The 25,344-nt window shown below is 54.8% G+C and overlaps 1 protein-coding gene across 3 annotated transcripts in view; it reads right to left on the minus strand.

Annotated features, from left to right (window-relative positions):
* Positions 1-25,344, minus strand: part of DAG1 (dystroglycan 1) — a 140,986-nt gene that overhangs the window by 19,486 nt on the left and 96,156 nt on the right. For 2 of the 3 annotated variants that reach the window (XM_039480775.1, XM_039480774.1), the window contains exon 2: positions 13,754-14,145. In XM_039480775.1, the coding sequence (XP_039336709.1) occupies positions 13,754-14,035 (282 nt within the window). In that variant the 5' untranslated portion in view covers positions 14,036-14,145. Of the gene's footprint in view, positions 1-13,753; positions 14,146-25,344 lie in introns of those variants that run through there. The other variant, XM_039480776.1, reaches the window with a different exon arrangement.

Below are 25,344 nucleotides of genomic sequence, written 5' to 3' on the forward strand. Positions count from 1 at the left end.
CGACTGTACCGTCAAATAGGGGGGCTAGGCCCCGATGTCGGTCTCGGTTGGCCGGATGCCTGGCCGGAGGGGTGGCGTTGGTGGCGCCTCCTGCCGTTTCTGCCCCGCCTGTGCCCAACCTCTTGGCGATTCTGAGGCTGATAAGGGCGCAGGGTTGCCTGGGTATGCAGGCCCAGCGAGCGAAGCATAGCCCTCGAGTCCTTTAGGCTATGCAGACGCTTGTCCGTTTTGTCTGAGAACAGCATCTGCCCCTCGAAGGGGAGTTCCTGGATAGTCTGCTGGACCTCATAGGGAAGGCCCGAGACCTGGAGCCAGGCTCCCCGCCTCATGACCAGGCCTGTTGCCATGGTGCGTGAGGCTGAGTCCGCCGCATCCAGGGCTGCCTGAAGGGAGGCTCGGGAGATCAGCTTTCCCTCTTCCACCAAGGCTGAAAACTCTGACCTCGAGTCCTGGGGAAGGAGCTCAGTAAACTTCAACATGGCCGAACACGTGTTATGACCATATCGGCTTACGACAGCCTGTTGGTTGGCTATTCGTAGTTGTAGGCCTGCCGTGGAGTACACTTTTCTACCAAAGAGGTCGAGCCTTTTTGCATCCCTGTTCTTTGGCGTCGACCCTTGAAATCCCTGACGCTCCCTTTGGTTGGCCGCATCTACCACCAGGGAGTCCAGGGAAGAGTGGGTGTACAGATGTTCATGCCCCTTAGAGGTACAAAATAACGCCTCTGTTTTCTTGGCAGTAGGGGCCAATGAGGCTGGCGTTTGCCGTAAGGTGCGGGACGTGTCCTCTATGGTCTTGATCAACGGTAGGACCACCCTGGATGGTCCTGAGGGAGCCAGGATGTCCACTACCGGATCTACGTCCACTTCAATTTCCTCAGCCTGGATTGCGAGGCTCTGAGCTGCTTGCCGGAGCAGTTGCTGAAGGATCCTAGTGTCTTCCAGGGCCGGTACCATGGCTGTGCCCGAGACTGCCTCATCCGGGGAGGAAGCAGAGAAAATCACTTGAATCGGCCCATTCTCAGGCACGTCCAGCTCTTCGGGGTCTAGCGGCACACGGTACTGAGGTTGCAGGGCCGGTGCCGGTTCCAAATGTGGCACCGCGACCGGTACCGGGCTCACCAATGAGCGGCTTGGCGTGTCTGGCGGCACCTGCTGAGCCCGAACCGTGGTCGCCGCCGGTGCTGATGCCTGGCTAAGGGGTGCTGGAACTTAGATGCGGTACACCCCTGCCCAGCAACGGTGCTGGTGGAGGAGGCAACTGCGCCAGGGCCATCGATGTCGAGGAGACCGAGGCCGACCTGGAGCGAGAACCAAACGCCTGGCCCACCGACTGGTGGTAGGCCCAGGGGGTCCAAAATGGCCACTGGGAGGGCGGTTGCCATTGCTGCTGCCACTGTGGTGGGTACCGCTGGTGGCTCACCCGCGAAGCCGACCTCCTGCTCCGCAACCGGCTGGAGCCCGCCTCTGAGTCTGAGGTCTCTGAGTAAGAGGACCTGGGAGGAGCGGCATCCGTTGTCGCCGGAGAGCGGTGCTGAGCGACAGGGAGCTGTCTCTCTGGTCTGGTGCCGCGGGGTGGAGAGGGAGGTGACATCATGGCCGGCTTGCCCCTTGACGTTGTACTGGGGGACGGGCTATGGTTGGCAACTCTCTGCCACTATGTGGGGAGGCCGGTACCGGGAGTCTCAGCAAGTCTGAGGCCGCCTCGAATGCCTCCGGCGTCGAGGGGAGATGCACATCGCCGCTGAGGTCTGGGGATCTTGGTCGCTTCGGACTCGACTGCCCTCTCTCTGGTGTGGGAGTCGAGAGAGCCGCCGGGGGCTGTAGCCCAGCCTGTCCGCTTGTACCGGCAGACGGCATCGGCCTCTGGAGGTCCTGGCAGGGTGATCGCTCCCTCACCGGCCTCTTCTTCTTAGCGGGCACCGGGGAGGGTGAGTGGTGCCGCGCTGAGGCCGACTTCCTATGACCTGACTCCCTGCGGTGCCGGGTTTTGGAGGATTTGGGCTGGGCCTTAAGTCCTGATGCCGGGTCCGGGGCTCTCCGCACCAACGATGATGTGCTGGGCACCGCATCGGCCGGCTCTGGGTCTGAAGGTGGCCGCAAGGCAGCCTCCATCAGAAGAACTCTAAGTCTTTGTGCTCTGTCTTTAAGGGTCCTGGGACGGAAGCCCCTGCAAATAGTGCACCGGTCCCTTTGGTGGCTCTCTCCGAGGCACCTCAAACAAGCAGAGTGCGGGTCACTCTTTGGCATTAACTTCCCGCAGTCCTTGCAGAGTTTAAACCTGGGAGACCTGGGCATGCCCCGGCGGGGTGACGAGAATGTGGGGGGAGACCCCCCAACAGCTAAGAACTATGTACAACTGATCTAGATAGACTAACTATATACACAGACTATACACACGAGGATGGGACACTGCTAAACTTGCTATCAGCAAGCAAAGTTCCAGCTAGCCGTCACCGGCGGTAAGAAGGAACTGAAGGGGTGGAGGGTCGGCGGGCCCCTTTATAGGGTGCCATAGTGGCATCACTCCAGGGGGCGACAGGGCCGACCCTACGGTCGCTGCTAGGGGAAAATCTTCCGGCTGGCATGCACGCAGCACACACACCTGCTTGGAATGGACATGAACAACCACTCGAAGAAGAAGAAAGGTATGCAGAAGGCACTCCGGGTACATTTTCGGAAGGATCCTTTGGTACTGGTTTGGTCCCTCTCAGGAGAAAGGGAGAGTGTGGGGTCTTACGGTTAAATCTGGGAGTAAAAGTCCATTGGCGGTTTGCTGAGGTGTGCAGTTAGGTGGGGGAAAGTCTCAAAATGGAGACACCCCCCCTCCCAAGCCAGCTCTACTAGTGTCCTGTTAGTCTGCTCCAGTGCTTAGCTCTCCTTTAGCATGAAGTGCACACAGGGATGAGATACTTTCCTAGGCAGGAGAGTAAGACTTGTAAGGAAGGGGATCAGGTCCCGGCATTTAATACTCATCATGTTGGATGTGATGCTCATCATTACTAGGACACTCTTGGTGCATTCAGGGGAGGCTGTGCTTTGAGACCATGTCACATATTCTGCTCCAGCCAGCTGATGCTGTGCTCTCCTCCCTGTAACAATGTTTCCTTGATCACTCTTCTGCTGGTAATGTGCTCCCAGCCCTCTAGACACATGCCTAGAAGTCACTGATTCTTTCCAGTTCAAAAATTCTGCAGCCTGCTCTTCTACTGACCTATACTCATCAGCAGAGAGTGACCTCAACGACAGCACACAAGAGCAGCTTGGAGTGATGACTGGAGGAAGAGCTTAATGTGAACTTCTTCCTGTGAGTGCTGCTGGGACAATGGCTAGCCCGAAGCATGGGCACCAACTTATATGGGCTCGTGGGGCTAAAGCCCCAGGAATATTCACAATCAGGGGCTCTGCTCCACCAATATTTGGAGCTAGGTTTCTCCCCTGCTTGGAGCGCAGGGGAGTCAGAGGGCTCTGGGCTGCCTGCAACCGCGGGGAGCCCAGAGCCCTTTAAATCCCAGCCGCAGCCGGGAGTCAGAGGGCTCTGCGCTGCCCGCAGGGGCAGAGAGCCCAGAGCCCTTTGAATCCCAGCCCCTGGCCGCTGATTGTCCCCTCCCCAGACCCTTGCCCCAACTGCCTCCCAGGACCCCCACCCCCTATCTAAGCACCACTGGTCCTTGTCCCCCGATTACCCCCTCCTGAGACAACTGCCCCTTGGGACTCCAGCCCCTATGGCCCTATCTAAGCCTCCCTTCTCCTTGTCCCCAACTGCCCCCTCCTGAGACCCCACCCAACTTCCCCCCAGGACCCCACCCCCTACCTGTCCCCTGATAAACCCCCTGGACTCCCATGCCTATCCAATTGCTGCCTGTCCCCTGACTGCCCCTCCGAACCGCGGCCCCATCCAACCCCCCCTGCTCCCTGTCCCTTGACTGCCCCCCGGAACCTCCTACCCCTTCTCCAACCCCCAAACCGCTTACTGTGCCACTCAGACCAGCGTGTCTGGCTCCCTGCAGCTCCAGACAGTTGCTGCCATGCTCCCCCGCGGAGCCCATAGCCCTCTCCCACCCCCAGCACCTGCCTTCCAGATTTGAACACCTCAAAATTCAGGAGTGCTCAAGCTCGGTTTGGGCAGCTTTTACTTCATTTATCCCAAATCAAATATACTGATCCACTGTAACTTGCTGTAGAAAAAGTAGGATAAAATTGAGCAAGAAATGCTTATTAGGACTGGAATTGCTATTTTCAACATCCATTGCCTTTTTGTTTGTTTGAAAGGAAGACAGTGATATTGCATTGGCAAATTCCCCATAGAAAGACAGAGTGGAACAAAAGAATAATAAAGGCACCTCAACTTTTCCTCATTTATGGAGGACAGTCTTATAATATGCATCCAGATATCCTCCAATCACACAAGCTGAAAACTGTTCCATTTTACTGCAGCTCTGTAACTATATGGGAACCAATCCTGTCTGTGTTTTGTGCACATCCAAAATTCCGGCTGAATGACCCGCCCTGGGAGCGAGTTACCAGTGACCCAGGGCTGGGGCAGCAGGAGGTGTGGGGGGGCGCGGGTGGGGGGGAGCCCGGGGCTGGGGCAGCAGCAGGGGGGAGGGCGGGCACTGGTGGGGAGGACAGGGGGAAGCCCAGCGCTGGGGTGGCAGGGGGTGTGGGTGGGTGGGGGGAGAGTCCAGGACTGGGGCAGCAGGAGGGTACGGGGGGAGCCCAGGGCTGGGAAAGGGGGCAGCCAAATTTTTTTTTGCTTGGGGCAGCAAAAAACCTAGAGCCGGCCCTGCCCGGAGCTTCCCTGCCTGAACGTACAGAGTGCGCAGCGCGCGTCTCTCTCCCTTGCTGCTGCTGCCGCCGCCTAAGGGCTACAGCATAACAGCAGTGCAAGCTGCTGGTGCTGTAGCACCTCAGAAGGGGGAGGGGAATGGAGGGGGCCGTGCCGTGCCGTGCCCCCTCACCATAATCCCATCTAGGTTGTAATTAATTTTGACTGAGTTGACCAGGACAATATCCTAAGACCTGCACACTTGTGGCTGCTGCTCTGTGACTTTTAAAGCAGATGAAGCCACTTTTGATTACAGCTTAAAACAAAACGATGCAGGTGAGAGGAGGAAGTGATTGATTGGTTTCACATAGGACCTGGAGTAAAATTTCTATAAAGGATTGTCTGAAACTGGTGTACAGACAAACTAGTGTGTGGCAAAGTCTTAAAATGACTGAGAATTGAAATATTTAATTGTAATGTGCTCTTAAATTAATCAGATTGCATCGACAATTGGGAACCATTTTTATACAGTGATGGTAAAATGTATATTGAAGTAGGCAAGTGCTGCTTCTGACTTTCCACTTTTAATTGACCTTTGTAATCTTGTGGCACTGACGCGTTGTAGCTTCATTTTATATCGGCTTACAGGGCGGGAGCGGGGGGGGGGGGCACCACCATTTTGGGCCCCACCAAAAATTATACAAACCTGTCGCCTATGGCCTGAAGTGTAGGAACAGTGGAAGTATTGACCACAACAAACACAGCTATGGACTATTCAAAGAACTATTATATAGGGATGTGGCAACATGCCTCATTTTTATCTATAGGAGAGAAAACCCCTTGGGAGTTAGCTACTAGAGTAGGCTTTAAATGTCTCCATCTTGAACTGTGGCTTTGAGAAGCTTGTTAGGTCCAGCATATCATTCCTGACTTCCTGGGGACCAGGAAGAGAGAGTATAGGTCATCGTCTTTCTGATCTGCTTTACTTCTACAATTGTGAGACGTTTAATGGCTGTTTTTGCCTGATTTTCACTGCGGCTTGAGCTCCCTATGTACTGGCTACGAAAGGATTGGCTCTTCTGAGTCCATAACTACATTGGTTTGCTGAGAGCTCCAGCTGAGCAGCACCAGTTGTCTAGGGTTACATGAGATGCAACAGCAAATAAATGCTAGAGTTCTTTCAGGTGCACCTAGCCCACAGGATTTCCTAACCTCTAAGAGGGGTGGATTTGGATAGGGAATCTGTCCAGGCCAAAATCGCCCCAGCAAAACAAGTGGAAACTGTTGATGCTCTTCCACTACTAAAGTTGCCTATCTATGTCTTCAGTAAGGAATCCCCTCTCCTTCGGAAGGAAGTCCTTCACACCAGCACAGAGATCTGTATTAAACCCATGTAGGGTAAACCCATGAAAGTCTCACATAGACAAGGCCTAAGTCTGATTTTAAAATCAATTTAAGTTGAAGTGCAACTTCTTTGTTTAGACTAGTCCTCTGACACACCTGAAAACCACTCAGGTTTCACTGCACCACAGCACAGTAATCCTCCTCCAGCACCTTCCAGCTGAGGAGCTGGAAGCACTTTCCCTGGGAGGCAGGGAAGCATTACAACATCCAGCTATGGAACCTCTTAGTGCTTCCATGCAGGTTCAATTGCCCCTGCATGCTCTACGTGCCCCATAATCCCAAGAATGTGTGCCCAGTGCTCCCCCAAAGCTGCTACACCCCCACATGGACAGTCAGTGCTATCCCCAATCCTACATGTGCTCTAAGAACACCCTGTCCAGAAGTCTCGGCGAATGAGCCTTCACTATAGGAGGCGGGGGAACCCCTGCCAGGTCGTAACAAGTGCGTATGCACGAGGTGATCCAGCGGGAGATCCGCTGGGTGGATACCAGTCGGCCCCTCATGCGCTCGGCAGAAGCAATGAAAAGCTGAGGGGATTTATGGAACAGCCTCAAATGGAGGTCTTGTGAGGCAGAAGAGCACTAGGTTCAGGTCCTAGAGCAGGACCGGGGGTCTTGCGTAAGGGAATGCCCAGTCCAGCCCTTTCAGGAATCGGGAGGTCATGTGGTGTGAAAACACCGAGTGGCCCTGCACCGGGGAGTGGAAAGCTGAAATGGCCGCCAGGTGCACCCTGACCGAGGAGGGTGCCAGCGCTTGGGTCCTAAGGGACAGGAGGTAATCGAGGATAAGCTGGATAGATGAGGAGGAGGGGGAAGAACCCCTCTCCCTTGCCCACCTGGAGAATCTATACCATTTGGCCAGGTAGGTTCAACGTGTGGACGGTTTCCTGCTCTTGAGCAGGACCTAACATCCTCAGAACACCTCCCCTCCTTCTCATTCAACCACAGAGCAGCCACACTGTCAAGTGGAGCGCGGCCAGGTTGGGGTGGAGGAGACATCCTCCCTCCTGGGAGAGGAGGTCCAGTCGGAGCAGCAGCCTGCACAGGGGGGGCACTAAAAGCTGCAGGAGGGTCCCGTACCAATGTTGATGGGCCCAATCCGGGGCTATAAGGATAATCTGAGCCCCATCTGCCTTTACCTTCTGTAGGACCCTGCCTATCAGGGGGAAGGGTGGGAAGGCGTAGAACAGGTGGCCCGACCATGGGATTAGGAACGCGTCCGATATCGCCCCTTCACCCTGGAGCAGAATCGTGAGCATAGGCGATTCTGGATGGTGGCTAATAGATCTACCTGGGGAGTGCCCCACTCTAGGAAGAGCTGCCTGGCCACCTCCCTGTTTAGAGACCACTTGTGTTGTTGGGAGAAGAACCTGCTTAGACAATCTGCAACCGTATTGCGCCTGCCGGGCAGGTGAAAAGCCCTCAGAAGGATGGTGTGAGCTATACAGAACTCCCACAGGAGCTGGGCTTCCTGGCACAAGGCCACAGAACGCGTGCCCCCTTGTCTGTTGATATAATACATCGGTCGTATTGTCTGTGAGGACTCTGACCACCTTCCCCCCTAGGTGCTGGCTGAAGGCTACGCACGCCAGGCGTACCACCCTGAGCTCCCTGACATTTATGTGCAAATGCAATTCCGAGGGCGACCATCTGTCCTGGGTTTTGAAGCTCCCCACATGGTCTCCCCATCCCAGGTCCAAGGCGTCCGATGCCAGATCTAATGAGGGAGAGGGTTCCCGGAAGGGGATACCCTGAAGCATGTTGCTCGGGAGGGACCACCATTGCAGGTTGGCTACTACATTGGGTGGCAACATGACAACCTTGTCCAGGTCGTCCCTGGCCTGGGAATACTGGGAGGCCAGCCATAGTTGGAGGGGCCTCATCCTGAGACTGGCATGTCACACCACGGAGGTGCATGCTGCCATATGGCTTAGGATTTGAAGGCACACCCGTGTCGTCGTCACTGGAAAGGCCGTGACCAAGGTGATGAGACCTTTGAGCGTCTCGAACCTGTCGAGGGGGAGGGAGGCCGTGGCTACCAGGGAGTCTAACAGTGCCCTAATGAAGTGTATGCGCTGAACCGGGACTAAGGTGGACTTTTCCTTGTTCACCACTAGGCCTAGACTCGAGCAGGTATCTAGCAGGAATTCCATCTGCGCCTGCACCTAGGACCGAGACTTGCCCTTGAGCAGCCAGTCCAGGTAGGGGAAGATCTGCAGCCCGTTCCTCCTGAGGCAGGCTGCCACCACCGTTATGCATTTGGTAAAAACCCTGGGGGCCGTGGAAAGGCCAAAGGGAAGGACTGTAAACTGGTAATGGTCTGTCCCTACCAGGAAGCGCCTGTGACCCTCGAAAATGTAGATATGGAAGTACGCATCCTGGAGGTCCAGGGATGCGAACCAATCCCCTGGGTCCAGGGACGGAATAATAGAGGTCAGGGACACCATATGGAATTTGCAGAAAACCAGAAACTGGTTGAGATTCCGCAGGTCGAGGATGGGCCTGAGCCCACCTTTCGCCTTCGGGATCAGGAAATACTGGGAGTAAAACCCTTTGTCCTGGAATTCCCGAGGTCTCCTCTCCACCGCGCCTAGGGCGAGAAGGCGCGTCACCTCCTGATTTAAAATGAGGGCGTGTTCCGGGTCCCCAGGGAGACCCCAGGACGGAGGATGATGTGGTGGGGTTGCATCGAATGGCAGCCTGTACCCCTCGAAGATGGTATAGAGGATCCACAGGTCCGACGTTATACGGGACCAATGCACTCTGAAGACCAATAAACGGTTGCCAAAAACGAACTTTATTAACTGGGGGGTTTCCCTGGCAACAGGCCAGGTGGTTCCTGCAAAAAAAAGAGCCAAAAATGCCTCTTCCCTTGCCTCTTGCCCTTCAAGGGGCCGGAGCATGGGGCCGAATGGGACTGGCGCTGTAACCTGCGCCTCTGATCCCTAGGCCTTTTAGGCGGGGGCTCATATCTGCCCCTTATGGGGGGAGACGAGGGCTGCAGCCTGAGTTTGTCCTTGTCTGGCGGGACATACAGGCTGAGAATCTGCAGGGTGGTGTGGAAGTCTTTCATCCTGTGCAGACACGTATCCGTTTGGTCCGCAAATAACGTTTTGCCGTCGAACGGCAGGATTGGGATTACACGGACAGCCCTGACAGTGAAAGCCACGATGCCCGTCGCATGGAGATAATCAAGGCCATCGAATGTGCTGCTGTATCAGCTGCATCCGAGGCCACCTGGAGAGCTGCTTTCGCCACTGCCGCACCCTCAACTAGAGCCTTGAATTCCTTCCTGTCCTTCTCTTGGAGGGAGAGCTTGAAATTAGGCAGAGACACCCACACGTTAAAGTCATACCTGCTCAGGAGTGCCTGATGGTTTGCCACCCTGAGTTGGAAACTCGCAGAGGAATAAACCTTTTTCCCCAAAGGTGTCCAGCCTCCTTGCATCCTTGTCCTTGGGGGTGGGTGCGGGCTGGCCGTGTCTTTCACGGTGGTTGACCAACTCCACCACCAGTGAGTTTGGGATAGGGTGAGTGTACAGATACTCATGCCCCCTTGTTGGGGCAAAGTACTTCCACTCCGTCTTCTTAGAAATGGGCGGCAGAGAGGCCGGGCTTTACCACAGAGCGATTGAAATGTTGGCTACCCCTTGGTGAAGCAGTAGGGCCACGAGGCCCAGTGCTGAGGAGGACAGGACATTAAACAAATTGTCCGACGGCTCCTCCATCTCCTCCGCCTGGAGCTGGAGGTTGGTGGCCACACACCGGAGAAGCTCCTGATGAGCTTTGAAATCCTCCTCAGAAGGAGATGACGGCGCCGCTATGGACTCGTCCGGTGCCGACGAGACGACCGGTACCACGCCTAGGGCATCGGACACTGCCAGTAGGTCACACTCCATGTCCGGGTCCGGGTGTGGTGCTGGTGGTTCGGCGCCTGAGGACTGCTCTCGGTACCGAGGCAGAGACACTGAGGGCACTTGGGATGCCCCAGCCATGGAGCGGAGCCCCAGCGGTGCAGGCGCCTGGGGCCACAGTGCCCACTGGCGCCACTGTCCTTGCCATGGTGCCCCTTGCCACTGCGCCGGCCCGAGGGACGTGCGGCCTGGGGAAGGACGGCTGGGAGCCAAGGCTGAAGTGACTGAGGATCGCACGGTGCCGTAGGAGCGGCTCGATTGGTCCTGTCTATGTGGGATCCGGCCCCGGGATTTAGACCTCGACGACGAGACATAAACGTTGGAGGTGCTATCTCTGGACTCCCGTCAGCGACCGCGGCTACAACACATCAGTGCCGGTGACTATCAGGATGCACTCCAAGCATGGCGTGCGCCATGGTATGATCGGCGGTGCCGATGGCATCGCAACCTGCTATCACTGCGGCTGGACAAGGAGCGTCGACGCTTTCTGTCCCGGTGCCTGCGTCCCCTGGGGGCGGAGGAAGACTCCAGCAACTCCCTCCCAGGCAACCCCGACAACGGAGTGGAAACCTGACGCTGGCTACGGGAAGGCCCCGTGGATCGAGCAGGGACCTCAACCTCTGACCTGGCCGGTGAGGGCTCATGGGCACACGGCGGCGTCTTTCCTCGGGACCGGGGCCCCAACTTGGGTGGCCCGCTCAGTACCAGCATGACGAGGATGTCGCACGCTGCCTGAGCTGCCTCCAGTGTTGACGGAATCCTCATCGTCGGGGAGGCACGTGCTGACGGGGCCGGACTACTCTGCTCCACGCGAGTCAGAGGTCTGGGTCCCCAGGGGGATCGCGGGCTGCCCAACTCGGGTCTGGCCTCACCCCTGTCCTTGTCTCGGCGCCACTAGATCTTGCCTTGCTTCTTGGCAGGGGAGCGGTGCCGACTAGTGGATAGGGCTTCGCTCTGCACCGAGGATGTGGTGCCCAGCGCCGGGTCGGTGCACTGTTGCCAGGGCCAGAGCCGACTCCATAAGTACAGCCCGGAGTTAGATTTCACGTTTAGTCCGGGGCTTGAAGGACTTACAGATTTTACAGCGCTCACTTATATGAGCCTTGCCCAGAGAGCAAAGACACTCGGAGTGTGGATCACTTCTGGGCATGGAATTGCAACAGGAGTCGCACGACTTGAAGCCTGGGGCTCGGGGCATGTCCCGAGCCAGGCTACTAACTGGAGAAACTACTAACGGTCGAAGATCATACTACTAAGGAAGACACTACAGCAAAGCTGGAGCACAAGTTCTGACTACCTTCACTGGTGGCAAGAAGGAACTGAGGGTGGGGGGGAGTGCGCAGCCCTTTTATATAGAGGCACCACTCCAGGGGTCACAGCGGGGCTCCCCCACTACGGGTACTGCTAAGGGAAAAACTTCCAGCACCGGTTCACATGGCGAGCATGCACACCTACTGTGGAATACACATGAGCAATCACTCGAACAACACGTAATTCTCTCGGGTTTAGACTGGGAAATGGTCCAGCCCCAGCTGTCAGTGAATCTAGAAAAGCATGGGACACAGGAGCAGTGTTCCCTGCACCCAGCCTGGAGAGGACTCCTCACCAGTAGTGAATAGTGACATCCTGATAGTCTCTCACTATCCTTTCCTTGCCTAGCCAGTGTCAGTTTCACACTTTCATTTCTCGCAGCTACAGCACCTAGAAGTTGTGAAGGCAATAGACTCAAAGCTTGAGGACAGGCAGACAGTTTGATCATAGCTCCTCTCAGACAAGAAGTGTCCCCAGCTCTCCCCATGGGACACAGGGCAAGGGGAGGACACACTGTGTCAAATAGAGTCAAGAGCCACAGTCATAGAACAGGGTCTGGGCTATGGCACTACATCAGTGCCCAATATTTTGTCCCCATGGTAAAACAATGGGGTGACTTGTGTCAGAGGATCAGTCAAGGATTTGGGCTATGGGAGGCTGAGGGTCACTGTCCTTCAGTGATTCATGTGCCCCTTGCTCGGGCATCTGGGTGCATGACAGGTTAAATGCAACCAGACATTGAACCAAACCAGCTCCTACAGAGGGGATCAGACCTCCTCTATTCTTCACTCTGGGATGAAGGAGTTCAATTCAGTAAGAAACACAGTTGTAACCCCCAAGGAGATTACCTAGATTCCTGGGACTCTGTCTGCTGGCAGCTCAGGGAGAGGCACACTGTCCCTGGTAGGGAGGGGGAGCCAAGGCAGACTTAGAGTCTGCCCAGCAACGAATAGGGAGTTCAGGAAAGGGGAGAAGTCATTTTTGAGTCAGTCTGAACCAGACAGGGCAAGGGCAGGATTGGCTGTGTGGGGAGCTGGGGAGTCCCAGGCCTGCATGCAGGGTTCCCCCTGAGAACTAGCTTCTAGAGACCTGAAAGCAAGATACCTCAGCTGGGCTTTCCCCTCTTCACTGATGACTCCCAGTTTGTAGAGTTTTGCTGGGAAACTTCCCCAGCCAGGCTGAGCTCTGCTCTGGCTGCTAGTCCAGGGCTGCTGCCTGCTGTGAGTGTGTCTGGACACTGGGCTAGGAAACTACAGTTTGGATTTTAGTATAGTTGTGTAATCTGCACCTTGAGCCCTGCACCCCTTTGTGGTGAGGGGAAATTCTGGGACCAGAAGTAGCCCGACTCCTGTCTGAAGAGGATCCCTGCCAGCAGAGATCTGCCTCTCTGCAGTGACTGAGGAGTCTAGAGTCATATCTGAATCTGAGGATCATTCATGGAGTTTGTGAGTGCACCATCTTTTAGTCAGTCAGTCAGGGAACTTGTTTTGGGGACCCCCTACTTCCTGGATTGTGTCTTCAAACCACGGAGTAAGGGTTTGGGGATTTTATAACCTGATGCAAATTAAACCTGTGGAGGGACTTACCACCTCCTCCTCCTTGTGATTCCTTTGGGCTGTACTGAACCCAGTCAGCCACACTGCCAGACCACTGCAGAGAAGAATTTTGTGGTCATAGATCATCAAGGACCCCAACAAAGTACGCGTACCAATGGGACACTAATCTTATATTTGCTACATCAGGTCACGTGACTGGGGAAAGTCACAGGTATTATCAGTGTGGGCACCGGTGACCCTAACAATAGTGTTTTACCGTGTTATATTTGTCTCCTGTTTAATATAATTATTGTGTTGAATATATTGTATGCGTGTGTGTGTTATTTCTTGGAAGTCTCCAACTATCTGGCAACTAAGTGGGGATTACCCTCTAATTAGAATTTTCCTCCCAAGCTGCCCTGGTGACCCTGCCAGGAAGGGGGTGGGTGGAGAGGGGGAGGCACCGCCAAATAAATTCATAGGAAATAATAAAGAAGATAAACCCTGCTAAGTGAGTTGGGGGATCCAGAAGAACCCAGACCTGTCCATTAACACCTGTAAGCAGATTGACATTAAAGAAGGTAACCGAGTGGAGAGGGGGTGCTATACAGTGAATTTCCAGAAGAGGGAAATGGAAGTTTCTTCCACCCACCTATCACCAAACCCAACAGCCTCCCCCTTTCTCCCATCTGAATCATGACCACCTATGACTTATCAGTTCAAACCCATGTGTCACACTGGTGCGGAGACAGGCCCAGTCCCTCCCAAGGGCATGACTGCAAGGAAGGGGATTGTGAGATGAGGAAGGCTGATGCATTTCTCACCTGCACCATTTCTCCATTGGAAGCAAGTAAATCTGTGGGGATGGTGACTCTGAAGGAGCGTCCCACCACAGCAGAGCTGTCTGGAATCCCGACCACTGCTGGGACTGTCTCACGGAGATCTGACAGCACAGAATGCATGGAGGCCTCTAACTGGTTTTCCCAGTCCTGTACAACTTCGGAAGGTTCACTGGGCCAACGGCATTGAACAAAGGCAGCCACCACCAGCAGTGTAAGCAAAGTCCTCCCCAGCAGAGGGGGAAGCAGTACAAATCCCACAGTCATTTTTCCTGCAGACTCCAATACTGTATTCCACTCAGAAAAGGAGCCCTGAAAGCCTGTGTGCTGGCTCCTCAAGCTCCTCACAGCAGCTTCATCCTGAGAGTCTCCTGAACCTGAGAGAGAAAGAAGAGGCCAGGTCAGCAAATGAAAGATGCCCATTTAAGAGCACTGAAGAATAGCTGAGAAGTCCACTTGCCTAATGCCTCCGCCCTCCCTCCCTTTCAGCTCTGCTGTGCAAATGCAAGAGGCTCATTCCCGGTGGAGAGCAAGTGCCTTTAGCAGCCCATGCTCACACTGGAGTACAACCACTCAATGGAAACAAGGACCCTTCCTCCTCCCCACGCTCAGCCACCAACTGCTGGAGACTGTGCACTCAGTGATTCAGTGAGGAACACCACAGGGTGTGAGCAGGAGGAACTGATGCAGTGACAGAAGCTACAGTCAAGCTAGAACATCAATGAATTTAAATGCTAATTACACAGAACAAGTCCCTGAAGAGATGTACACCAGTGTGAGCAGGAAGCTGCCACCTTGACAGCCTGGGGCAGGACAGATGATTCTGCTCCGAAGGCCCATGAGTCCCCTCAACCAGACCTGCCCCCAACTCTAGCTTTCAGTATTAGGCATGTGTGCAGAACAGACCCTCTTGGCTAGCAATGCACAGCCAAATCTGGTGTGGGGCAATAAGCATGCACTGGGCCCCCCAGCGCGCCTCCCTACACATGCAGGACACTCCCCTCCCTATCATACCCCCCCAGTCCCCACTCCACTCCTCCTCGTACACTGTCCTGCCCCTCTCCCCACATAGGGTGGGCACCACCGCTCTTTCCCAGCACTGTGCCAGGATCAGGTGCTGTCCATTCCTTGTTCACAGACCTGCCTTCAGTGTCTCTTATTTAGCTGCTTGTTCTTTCTCCCTCCACCTTTGCGGTCTCTTCTCTTCCCTTTGGTGCCCCAACTCCCATCTTTTGCTCTCCTCCTCCTTCCTAGTTCATTCCCTCCCTTTGTTCTTTCCTCTTTCCCCTCAGTGCTCACAGCTTGTGTAGGCCCAGAGCGATAGCCAGAGATCTGCAATGCAGCTCCCCATGCCATGGCTGCTCCTCCCATGAATTGTGTCTATCTAATAAGTTTCTCTACTCAGGGCCGGCTCAAGGCACCAGCTCAGCAAGCAGGAAGGTGCATGGTATGCAGCGTGACCCCGTGCTTGATGCACCAGTTCTAGAGGTGGACAGCCACTGCACAGAGGGTAACCTGATGCCGCCTTGCTTGTTGATATACACAACTGCCGACATGTCTGACAGCAACTGAAAGTGCCGTGATCTTAGGAGGAGGAGGAGCACCTGACAAAGTAGGCAGCTTGGAGTTCCAAGAAGTTGATGTGTATTCTCGCCTCTTGTGGTGTGCAGAGGTCCTGGGCCATGTGACCATCCAGATGGACATCCCACCCTGTGAGGGAGGTGTCTGTGGTGAGTGGCGCAGGGAGCGGGAAGGGTGACTGGAATGCAGACCAGGATGTTGGACAGATCGGACCACCATGTGAAGGAAGCCAGGAAAAAAATCGGGTAAGCAGGACCGTCTTGTCCAAACAATCTGTCTGAGGTCTGCAGATTGACTGGAGACAAAGTTGAAAGCACTGCATATGGAGGTGTGCCTGGGGCATTACAGAGGTGCAGGCCACAATGTGGCCATGGAGGCAAAGGCATTGGCAGATAGGCACGCATGGATTGTGGCGTAGCGGTGTCATGAAAGATGAGGGTGGCAAAGCGGTCCATCAGGAAGAAATGCAGCCTATGAGTCCACGTGCAACCCAATAAAGGTGATCTCTTGGGTAGGGATGAGGACTGACTTTTCCTTGTTAATACAGATACCAGGCTGGTGAGTAGATCATGAAGGGTCTAGATCGTGGAAAGGAGGCAGGTGCATGACATTGCAATGAGGAGCCAATCATCCAGGTAGGGAAATACCGAATGGCTGAAGGGTTGCATGTGGGCTGCAACAACAGTGAAAACTTTTGTGAACACACAGGGAGCGGTGGTGATACCAAAGGGGAGGACCCAGAACTGATAATGGGAATGTCCCACTGTAAAATGGAAAAATTTCTGATGAGCCGTGTGGATGTTGATGCGGAAATATGCATCTTTAATATTGAGAGCCATGAACCAGGAGCCCTGGAGGAGGGATGAAATAATGACGGTGAGCATGACCATCCAGAACTGGAATTTGCATATGAACTTGTAGAGCAAGCGGAGGTCCAGAATGAGGTGGCAGCCATCCCCCTTTTTTGGAACAATGAAATAAGTGGAATAGAATCCTTGGCCCTGGTAACAGGGGAAACCTACTTTATGGTGCCTTTCCAGAGGAAGGCATCCACTTCCTCTCAGAGAAGATCACAATGAGAGGGATGAGGTGATGAGGGAGGAAGGAGAGGAACTCTACTGAGTACCCTGGTGAATGATGTCCAGCACCCAGCAATCGGTGGTGGTCTTGCCCCAAGTGTGGGCGAACAGGGTGAGACAGCCCTCAAGGATGACCAGGGGAGGAGGCTGGCAGGTCTCAATGGAAGAGTCAAGTGGCCATTTGGAATGATGCTGCAGAAGAGTCGAGGGAGCAGAAGTAGTAGTGGTGGGGTAATGAGGTAGTTGAGTGCATGGACATTGGCAAGACTGCTCCTGCGGTCATTGAAAATAGGGCTGGTAGGGCACAGGATGACAGTTGCTGCCTGCAGGTCAGGGCCGGAGTGTAGATACCAAGAGACCACAATGTGATTTGGGAATCCTCAAGGGAGTGGGAAGGTCCGTCCATCTTGTCACTGAAGTGTTTCTGATTGTCAAAGGGAAGGTCCTTAAGAGTGGTCTGGACCTCCTTAGGAAATCTGGAGGATTGAAGCCAGGAGTCTTGGCAGAGTATGACACTGGTAGCTAGTCAGCGGGACACAGTGTCAGTAGCACCAACCGCTTCCTGGAGGATCACCTTGGTGACCAGTTTTCCCTCATCCAGCAGCGCCTGGACATTCTGCTGTTTGTCCGCCCAGAGAAAGGTCCGAGAGTCAATAAGCTTAAAGCCTCGTAACTGGCAATATGGAACTGAAGTCCCACAGAGGAATAAATCTTTTACCCTAAAAGGTCCAGCTTCTTTGCCACCCTGTACAGGGGTGTTGTGTAGCCTTAAGGTGTAGCTGTTGAGCCTATTCAGTCGCTGCGTGCACCACAAAGGAGTTGAGGGGCAGTTGTGTGTAAGCAGGAAGTCAGTACCCTGGGATGGGACAAAGTACTGCTGCTCAATGTGCTTCAGAGTAGGAGCATAAGAGGCCAGCGTGTGTCAGACCAACTATGCCAGTTGTAGGATGGCCGTGTGGATAGGGAGGGCAGTTTGGGGGGGCCCCGGTGGTTGGAAAATATCCAGTAGCTGGTTTTGCAGGTCCTGGACTTCTTTCACCATGAGGTTGAGAGCCTTTGCTACATGCCTAAGTAGGTTGTGGTACTGCTTATGGTCATCCAGAGGGGAGAGGGAAGGTGGAAAAAACGGTTACTTACCTTTGTAACTGTTGTTCTTCGAGATGTGTTGCTCATATCCATTCCATGTAGGTGTGTGCGCGCCGCGTGCATGTTCGTCGGAAGACTTTTACCCTAGCAACTCAGTGGGTCGGCTGGGCGCCCCCTGGAGTGGCGCCACCATGGCGCCGGATATATACACCAGCCGACCCACCCACTCCTCAGTTCCTTCTTGCCGGCTACTCCGACAGTGGGGAAGGAGGGTGGGTTTGAAATGGATATGAGCAACACATCTCGAAGAACAACAGTTACAAAGGTAAGTAACCGTTTTTTCTTCTTCGAGTGATTGCTCATATCCATTCCATGTAGGTGATTCCCAAGCCTTACGTAGGCGGTGGGGTTGGAGTGAGATGTTGCAGAATGCAAACTGCTGAGCCAAAGGCTGCATCATCTCTGGACAGACCGACCAAAGAGGCAAAGGTCCGGATAGAGGACCATGTAGTAGCATGACATAGCCCCTGGAAGGGTATGTGAGTCGGAAAGGCAGGAGAAGCAGCCTGAGCCCTGGTGAAACGAGCAGTAAGGTGGCTCGACGGAACATGGGCCAGTCACAGGAGGAGCAAATGCATGACGTCACCCAAGATGGAAAGCTTTGGGAGGAGACAGGTAGGCCCTTCATCCAGTCTGCCAATACAACGGAGAGTTGGGGGCGTACAAAAAGGCTTGTCCGCTCGACATAAAAAGCGAGCGCCCTACGGACGTCTAGGGAGGGCAAATGTGCTCCCGTCGCAATGAATGGGGCTTCGGAAGAAGACCGGAAGGAAGATATCCCGGATGATATGAAAGGTCAAGAGCACCTTAGGGAGGAAGGCCGGACGTGGTCACAACCGCCCCTTGTCCTTACGCAACATAGTGTACTGTGGGTTCACTGTGAGAGCCCGAAGCTCGGAGACTTGTCCAGCCGATGCAAGGCAACAAGGAAAAAGCTGTCCCCCAGGACAGGTATCTCAGCAAGCATGTTTTCAGTGGTTCGAATGGAGCAGGCATAAGTCTGCTTATAACCAGGTTGAAGACCCAGGAGTTGGTGGGGCGGTGAACCTGGGGGCATAAATGCCCCAAGCCCTTGAGGAACCTAGAAACCACAGCGTGTGAGAATATGAAGCGGCCACTCTCCCTGGGGAGGAAGGTAGAGACGGCTGCCAAGTGCACCCTTAATGATGAACTGAGCCAGGCGCTGCTGTTTGAAGATCATAGGGAATCCCAGAGGAAATAGAATGGAACCTCTGTGGGGGAAACATTGTGTTTCGTAGCAGCAAGAGAAAGACTGCCAGTTGGGCAGAAATGTTAACCGAGTGGAAGGCTTCCTACCACCCAGGAGAATCCTCTAGAACCGAGGCAGAACAATGTAACACGGATCGGTTTAGGCCCGCAGCAGGCATGCGGAGATGTGCAGGGATTGCAGGTCTAAGTGGTAAAGTTTGCCGTGACCCAGCGTTATGAGGTCTGGGCAAAGAGGCAGGGGAATCGGTTGGCTACCAACAGGTCTAGCGACATGGTGTACCAGTGCTGCCTGGACCACGCTGGAGCGATCATGATCAGATGTGCTCTGTCCCTGTGGAGTGTTAGCAGGACCTTGCGAAACAGCGGGAGCGGTGGGAAAAACGGACAGCAGATGGCTCGTCCATGGCATCAGAAAAACAGCCAAGATCGAGTCCTGGGGGAGGCCTTGGCATGAGCAGAACTCCTCTCTCGTTCCGTTCCCGCGAGTGCGAAGTTCCGGAAATGTAATGGCTAACATCCGGAGGAATCCACCACTTGAGAGGATTGAAGGAACTGCTGAGGCGATCTGCCAGAGTGTTCCGGTCCCCAAGAGAAAGGACACTACCAGGTCCATCAATTGAGCTGTGCAGGAGACCCAGAGCTGGATAGCTCCCTGCCAAAAAGAGGAGGACCGTGGTCCTCCGTGCTTGTTTATGCAACGGGTGTCCGTTGTGTTATCTGTGAACACGGAGACACAAAGCCTTGTAGGTGCTGCTGCAGCGCCTGGTACACAAGGCAGACTGCTCTCAACTCCCGGACATTGATGTGCAAGGGCAGCTGTTGAGCCAACCAAAGGTCTGGAGTGGGAAACTGACCCAAGTGAGCACCCCAGTCAAGAGATGGGGCGTCCATCATGAGGGACACCGAGGGTGAGGTGGATGGAACAGCACCCCTGCACACGTCCGGGAGGGCGTCGACCCCCAGTCGAGGGAGCCTAGGACGCTCGCGGGGATTGAGGCGACCATGACCATGCTGTCTGTGGCCGGGTGGTACACTGAGGTGAGTCACGATTAAAGTGTACGGAGGCGAAGCCTGGCATGTTCGGTTACGCACGTGCAAGCAGCCATGTGGCCCAGAAAATCTAGGCAAGTTCAAGCCAGAGTTGCCGGGAAGGTCCGTAGACCTTGTACAATGGTTACCAACGCATGAAAGCAAGGCGTAGGTAAGCAGGCTGTGCGATACTGAAGTCCAGAGTGGCCTCAGTTAAGTGTGTTCCCTGAGCGGGAATCCGGGTGGATTTTGCTATATGGATCCTCAGGCCTAAACGCAGGAATAGGACCTCGTCGACGCCCACGAGTGGTAACTTGGGCCCCGGTGGCCCCTGGAATGAGCCCATCGTCCAGATACAGAGAACGTGTATCTGACAGTGGCGGAGAGGGCGGCGACTACAGCCAGAGACTGTGAATACACAGGGGGCTGGATAGGTCAGCCAGGAGGACCGTAAACTGGAAATGACGGTTGGCCACAAACCGGAGGTATCTGCTGTGCGGAGGATAAATGGCGACGTGAAAATACGCGCCCTTCATATCGAGGGCGGCATATCAGTCTCCGGGATCCAAGGATGGGATGACGGTCCCCATGGATACCATGCGGAACTCCAGGTATATCATAACTTGTTGAGCTCCCGCAGGTCTAGGATAGGTCTGAGACCTCCCTTTACCTTGGGGATCAGGAACTAGTGGGGCTAGAACCTTTTGTCCCTTTCGACCGTGGAACCTCCTCTATAGCTCCGATGGTGAGGAGCGCCCGCACCTCTTGCAAGAGGAATTGCTCATGAGAGGAGTCCCTAAGAGGGACGAGGAGGGATAGGCTTTTGCCCGATTGGTGGTTGGGAGGACCCTGATTTTGGCCCCTTAGGGGTCCCGACCAATGCCTACGACTGCCTCAGCGTCACCTGCTGGCAAAGCCTTGTCTTTGGCTAGGCGCAGGGTAAGGGCGGCGAGGCTGGGCGGAAAGGTCGGCGGTGAGACATCGGCATGTACATGCCGAGAGGGAGTGCGTAGTGACCTCGCTGACCTTTGGGCCTTGCAGCCTAGGGCCAGTTTTGAGAACAGGCCTTTGTCATTGAAGGACAAGTCCTGTATAGTGTGTAGCAGCTGCGAGGGAAGGCTTGATAACTGGAGCCATGAAATGCACCTCGTGGCAACACCCGAGGCCAGAGCCGTGGCTGTGGAGTCCGCTACCTCCAACAAGGTGTGGAGGGAAGCTCTTGCCACTCTGAACCCTTTTTCCAGGAGGGCATCAAACTCTTGACGGGAGATCTGAGAACCCGACTCCGTAAAGTCTCCCACTAGATGACAAGGGAGCAGGGGGAAAGACGTACATATAGGTGCCCGTCACCCCTGGAGGATACCATGCACATGCATTTGACTCCAGTGCCTACGGGCGGGATAGTGGCCACCTGGAGATTCATAGTGAATGCCACCCGTCTCGGGAGGTCCTGATGAGCCCCCAGGCCGATTAGGGGAGGGCCTAAGGAGCACGCTTCTGCCACCGCCTCATCTGGGGAGGGGGCAGACGAAAAGCCGGGGCAAGTGGGTCTTGTGCGGGCTCACGCTCCTGGACGACCTGCTGATCTGGTGGGATGTGGGAATCCGGTGGCAGAACCGGACTCCCTCCGTACCGGTCGGAGGGGGACGACTAACTGTCACCCCTGGTACCTATTGCTCTAACGGAACAGAGCGCGATGGGAGCACAGGTAGCGTGCCCAAGATGTACAGGGCACCCACTGATGGAGGTCAGGGTCCTGTCCTGGAGCACCCGGAAGACTCTGGTGTCCACATCTGAATGGATGGCCATGGAGAACTTAAAGCCCTGAGCGGAGTCTCCCTCTTCAGCTCATGGCGCTCGACGCGGCACCGGGAATCGGTACCATGAGGCCTACCGGTACCGGGAGCGAGAATGGGACCTGCGACCGGAGCGATGCCGGGAGGCTGGCCGAGATCTCGAGGCTCGACGCCGGGAGTGGCTACGTGAGTCCAGTGCCTGGAGCGGTGCCGGGAGCTGGATCTGCACCGAGTGTACCAGGTCGGGAAACGGGCCGCTGATCGGTGCCGCGGGTATGGCCGGTACCGATATGGGGAAACGGTGCCAGGACCATGAACGGTGCCGGCACCGGGCTTGACAACAGGACCGAGAACATCTGCGGGACTGCGATCGTGAACGGTGCCGCTCTGTGGTGCCGACGCCGGGTGGCGTGAGCAAGACAGGCTCGCGATAGACAATATAAACCGCAGCGGCGGTACCGGGGGTTAAAGCAGCGCAGGTTCTGCCCTTGCCATTAACACCCTCGCTGTGGAAATGTTTCCTGTGTGGAGGGAATAGTGAGGACAACCACAGCTCGCATCAGGGAGCGTTCAGGTGGTGGACTCGATGGCTCCTGTGTGGCCGGAGTCTACGGTGCTGATACTGTCGGTGCCGCAGCAGGTACCGGCGCCGGGCAGTGCGACGTAGTAGAGCGCTTGGGCTGCGGGAGCGGGCGGCTTGGACGCAGCTTAATCGCAAGCTCGACCACAGTTCGTACCAGGGAGCTTTCCAGCACCAGACTCGACGGCTCTTGCCTGGCCAGAGTTAATGGTGCGGATATTGTCGGTGCCGCGGCAGACATCGGTGCCGGCCGATCCGACTGAGCATAGCGCTCGGCTGCGGAGCAGGCGGCTCGGATGCAGCAAGGATATTGTGCCTCTTCATCCTCCAGGCCGAGTGGACATTGGAGCCAGCGACGGTCGGCGCCGAGAGGCCTTGGCGGTACCGGCGATCCGGTGCCGAGGGAGCGCTCCTTGAAGATTAACCAGCGCTCGGTGCCGAGAGCTGAGGAGCAAGAGCTGCCTCCCTCAGGAGCTGTTTGAGACGAAAGTCCCGCTCTCCTTTGATCTCGGATTAAAGGCCTCACAAATGCGGCACCTATCTATGAGGTGAGATTCCTCGAGGCACTTAGGAGAGGATCTCTTGTTGGCATCGGCTTGTGGCCGGCCAAGCATTATAAAACCCTGTGGACCGGGCATCGGACCCGGCACCGGGTGAGGGGAAGGGGATAAACCCCGAACCCCTGTGAAATAAATACTATACTACAAACAAATAAGGTTAACTACAACTATAAACATCTGAACTATATACTTAACGAGAGAAACTACGAGTAGCTAGGGAAGTGGAGGTCAGCTAAGCCGCGCTCCACTGTTCCAACGACCGACACGGGCGGTAAGAAGGAACTGAGGAGTGGGTGGGTCGGCTGGTGTATATATCCGGCGCCATGGTGGCGCCACTCCAGGGGGCGCCCAGCCGACCCACTGAGTTGCTAGGGTAAAAGTCTTCCGACGAACGTGCACGCGGCGCGCACACACCTACATGGAATGGATATGAGCAATCACTCGAAGAAGAATTAATGCCTCGTCTGGGATGACAAGGCTGGGACTGGTGTTACTCGCAGTGCTGGCTGCACGATGATCATAGAAGATTAGGGTTGGAAGGTACCTCAGGAGATCATCTAGTCTAATCCCCTGCTCAAAGCAGGACCAACACCAACTAAGTCATCCCAGTCAGGGCTTTGACAAGCCGGGCCTTAAAAACCTCTAAGGATGGAAATTCCACAACCTCCCTAAGTAACCCATTTCAGTGCTTTGTCAGCCTCATAGTGTAATAGTATTTCCTAATATCCAACCTAGACTTCCCCCACTGCAACTTGAGACCAATGCTTCTTGTTCTGTCATCTGCCACCACTGAACAGCCTAGCTACATCCTCTTTGGAACCCCCCCTTCAGGTAGTTGAAGGCTGCTATCAAATCCCCCCCTCACTCTTCTCTTCTGCAGACTAAATAACCCCAGTTCCCTCAGCCTCTCCTCGTATATCATGTGCCCCAGCCCCCTGATAATTTTTGTTGCCCTTCGCTGGACACTCTCCAATTTATCCATATCCCTTCTGTAGTGGGGGGACCAAAACTGGAGTTGTGGCCTCACCAATGCTGAATAGAGGGGAATAATCACTTCCCTCGATCTGCTGGCAATGCTCCTACTAACACAGATCAATATGCCATTGGCCTTCTTGGCAACAAGGGCACACTGCTGACTCATATCCAGCTGCTCATCCACTATAATCCCCAGGTCCTTTTCTGGAGAACTGCTGCTTAGCCGGTCGGTCCCCAGCCTGTAGTGGTGCATAGAATTCTTCCATCTTAAGTGCAGGACTCTGCACTTGTCCTTGCTGAACCTCATCAGATTTCTTTTGGCTAATTTGTCTAGATCACTCTGGACCCTATCCCTACTCTACAGTGTATCTACCTCTCCCCCGCAGTTTAGTGTCATCTGCAAACTTGCTGAGGGTGCAATCCATCCCATCATCCTGATCATTAAATAAAGATGTTGAACAAAACCAGCCCCAGGACAGACCCCTGGGGCATTCCGCTTGATACCGGCTGCCAGCTAGACATCGAGCCGTTGATCACTACCCGTTGAGCCCGACAATCTAGCCAGCTTTCTTTCCTCCTTATCGTCCATTCGTCCAATTCATACTTTTTTAACTTGCTGGCAAGAATACTGTGGGAAACTATCAAAAGCTTTGCTGAAGTCAAGATATATCACGTCCACTACTTTCCCCATATCCACAGAGCCAGTTATCTCATCATAAAAGGCAATCAGGTTGGTCAGGCATGACTTGCCCTTGGTGAATCCATGCTGACTGTTCCTGATCACCTTCCTCTCCTCCAAGTGCTTCAAAATGGTTTCCTTGAGGACCTGCTCCATGATTTTTCTAGCGACTGAAGTGAGGCTGACCTGTCTGTAGTTCCCTGGGTTCTCCTTTTTTAAAGATGGGCACTATATCTGCCTTTTTTCCAATTGTCCAGGACCTCCCCCGATCATCACAAGTTTTCAAAGATAATGGCCAATGGCTCTGCTATCACATCAGCCAATTCCCTCAGATGCATTAGATCTGGACCCATGGACTTGGGCATGTCCAGCTTTTCTAAATAGTCCTTAACCTGTTCTTTCACCACTGAGGGCTGCTCACCACCTCCCCACACTGTGTGGCCCAGGAGAGATGTTTTCTTCTGGTTCCTCATATCCAGAGGGGGCACCCCATGATCCTGGCAGAGTCACAGGGAGGCCAGTAGGGCCAAGCGTAGGGGTCATTGGGCATCAGTGGGCTACAGGGGGAATGGAACTACAGCTCAGGGTCATACGTGGGTGGATAGGTTGAGTATTGCCAGGGATATGGACCGCGAGAGATATGGACTGTGTCAAGGAGTGGTCTGGCTTGGAAAACTACTTAGACTCAGAGGACAGGTCTGGCAGAGGCAGAACTGTCGGCACTGGTGGTGCGCAGGTGAAAGGTGTGCCACTCCGGGAGGGGGAGGAGGAGGAGAGATTCATCTGCCATAGTGGAAAGCAGCACTGGAGGTGTCCAGAGGACTGGAGTGAGGTGGTGAACTGGTGTATGGGAGCATCAGCTTTGCCATGGGCATCAACTGTATCAGGTGAGCTAGCATGCGGGGAACCGGGCATGACAGT

Source organism: Mauremys reevesii, linkage group 7, assembly GCF_016161935.1.
Source record: "Mauremys reevesii isolate NIE-2019 linkage group 7, ASM1616193v1, whole genome shotgun sequence".
NCBI lineage: Eukaryota > Metazoa > Chordata > Testudines > Geoemydidae > Mauremys > Mauremys reevesii.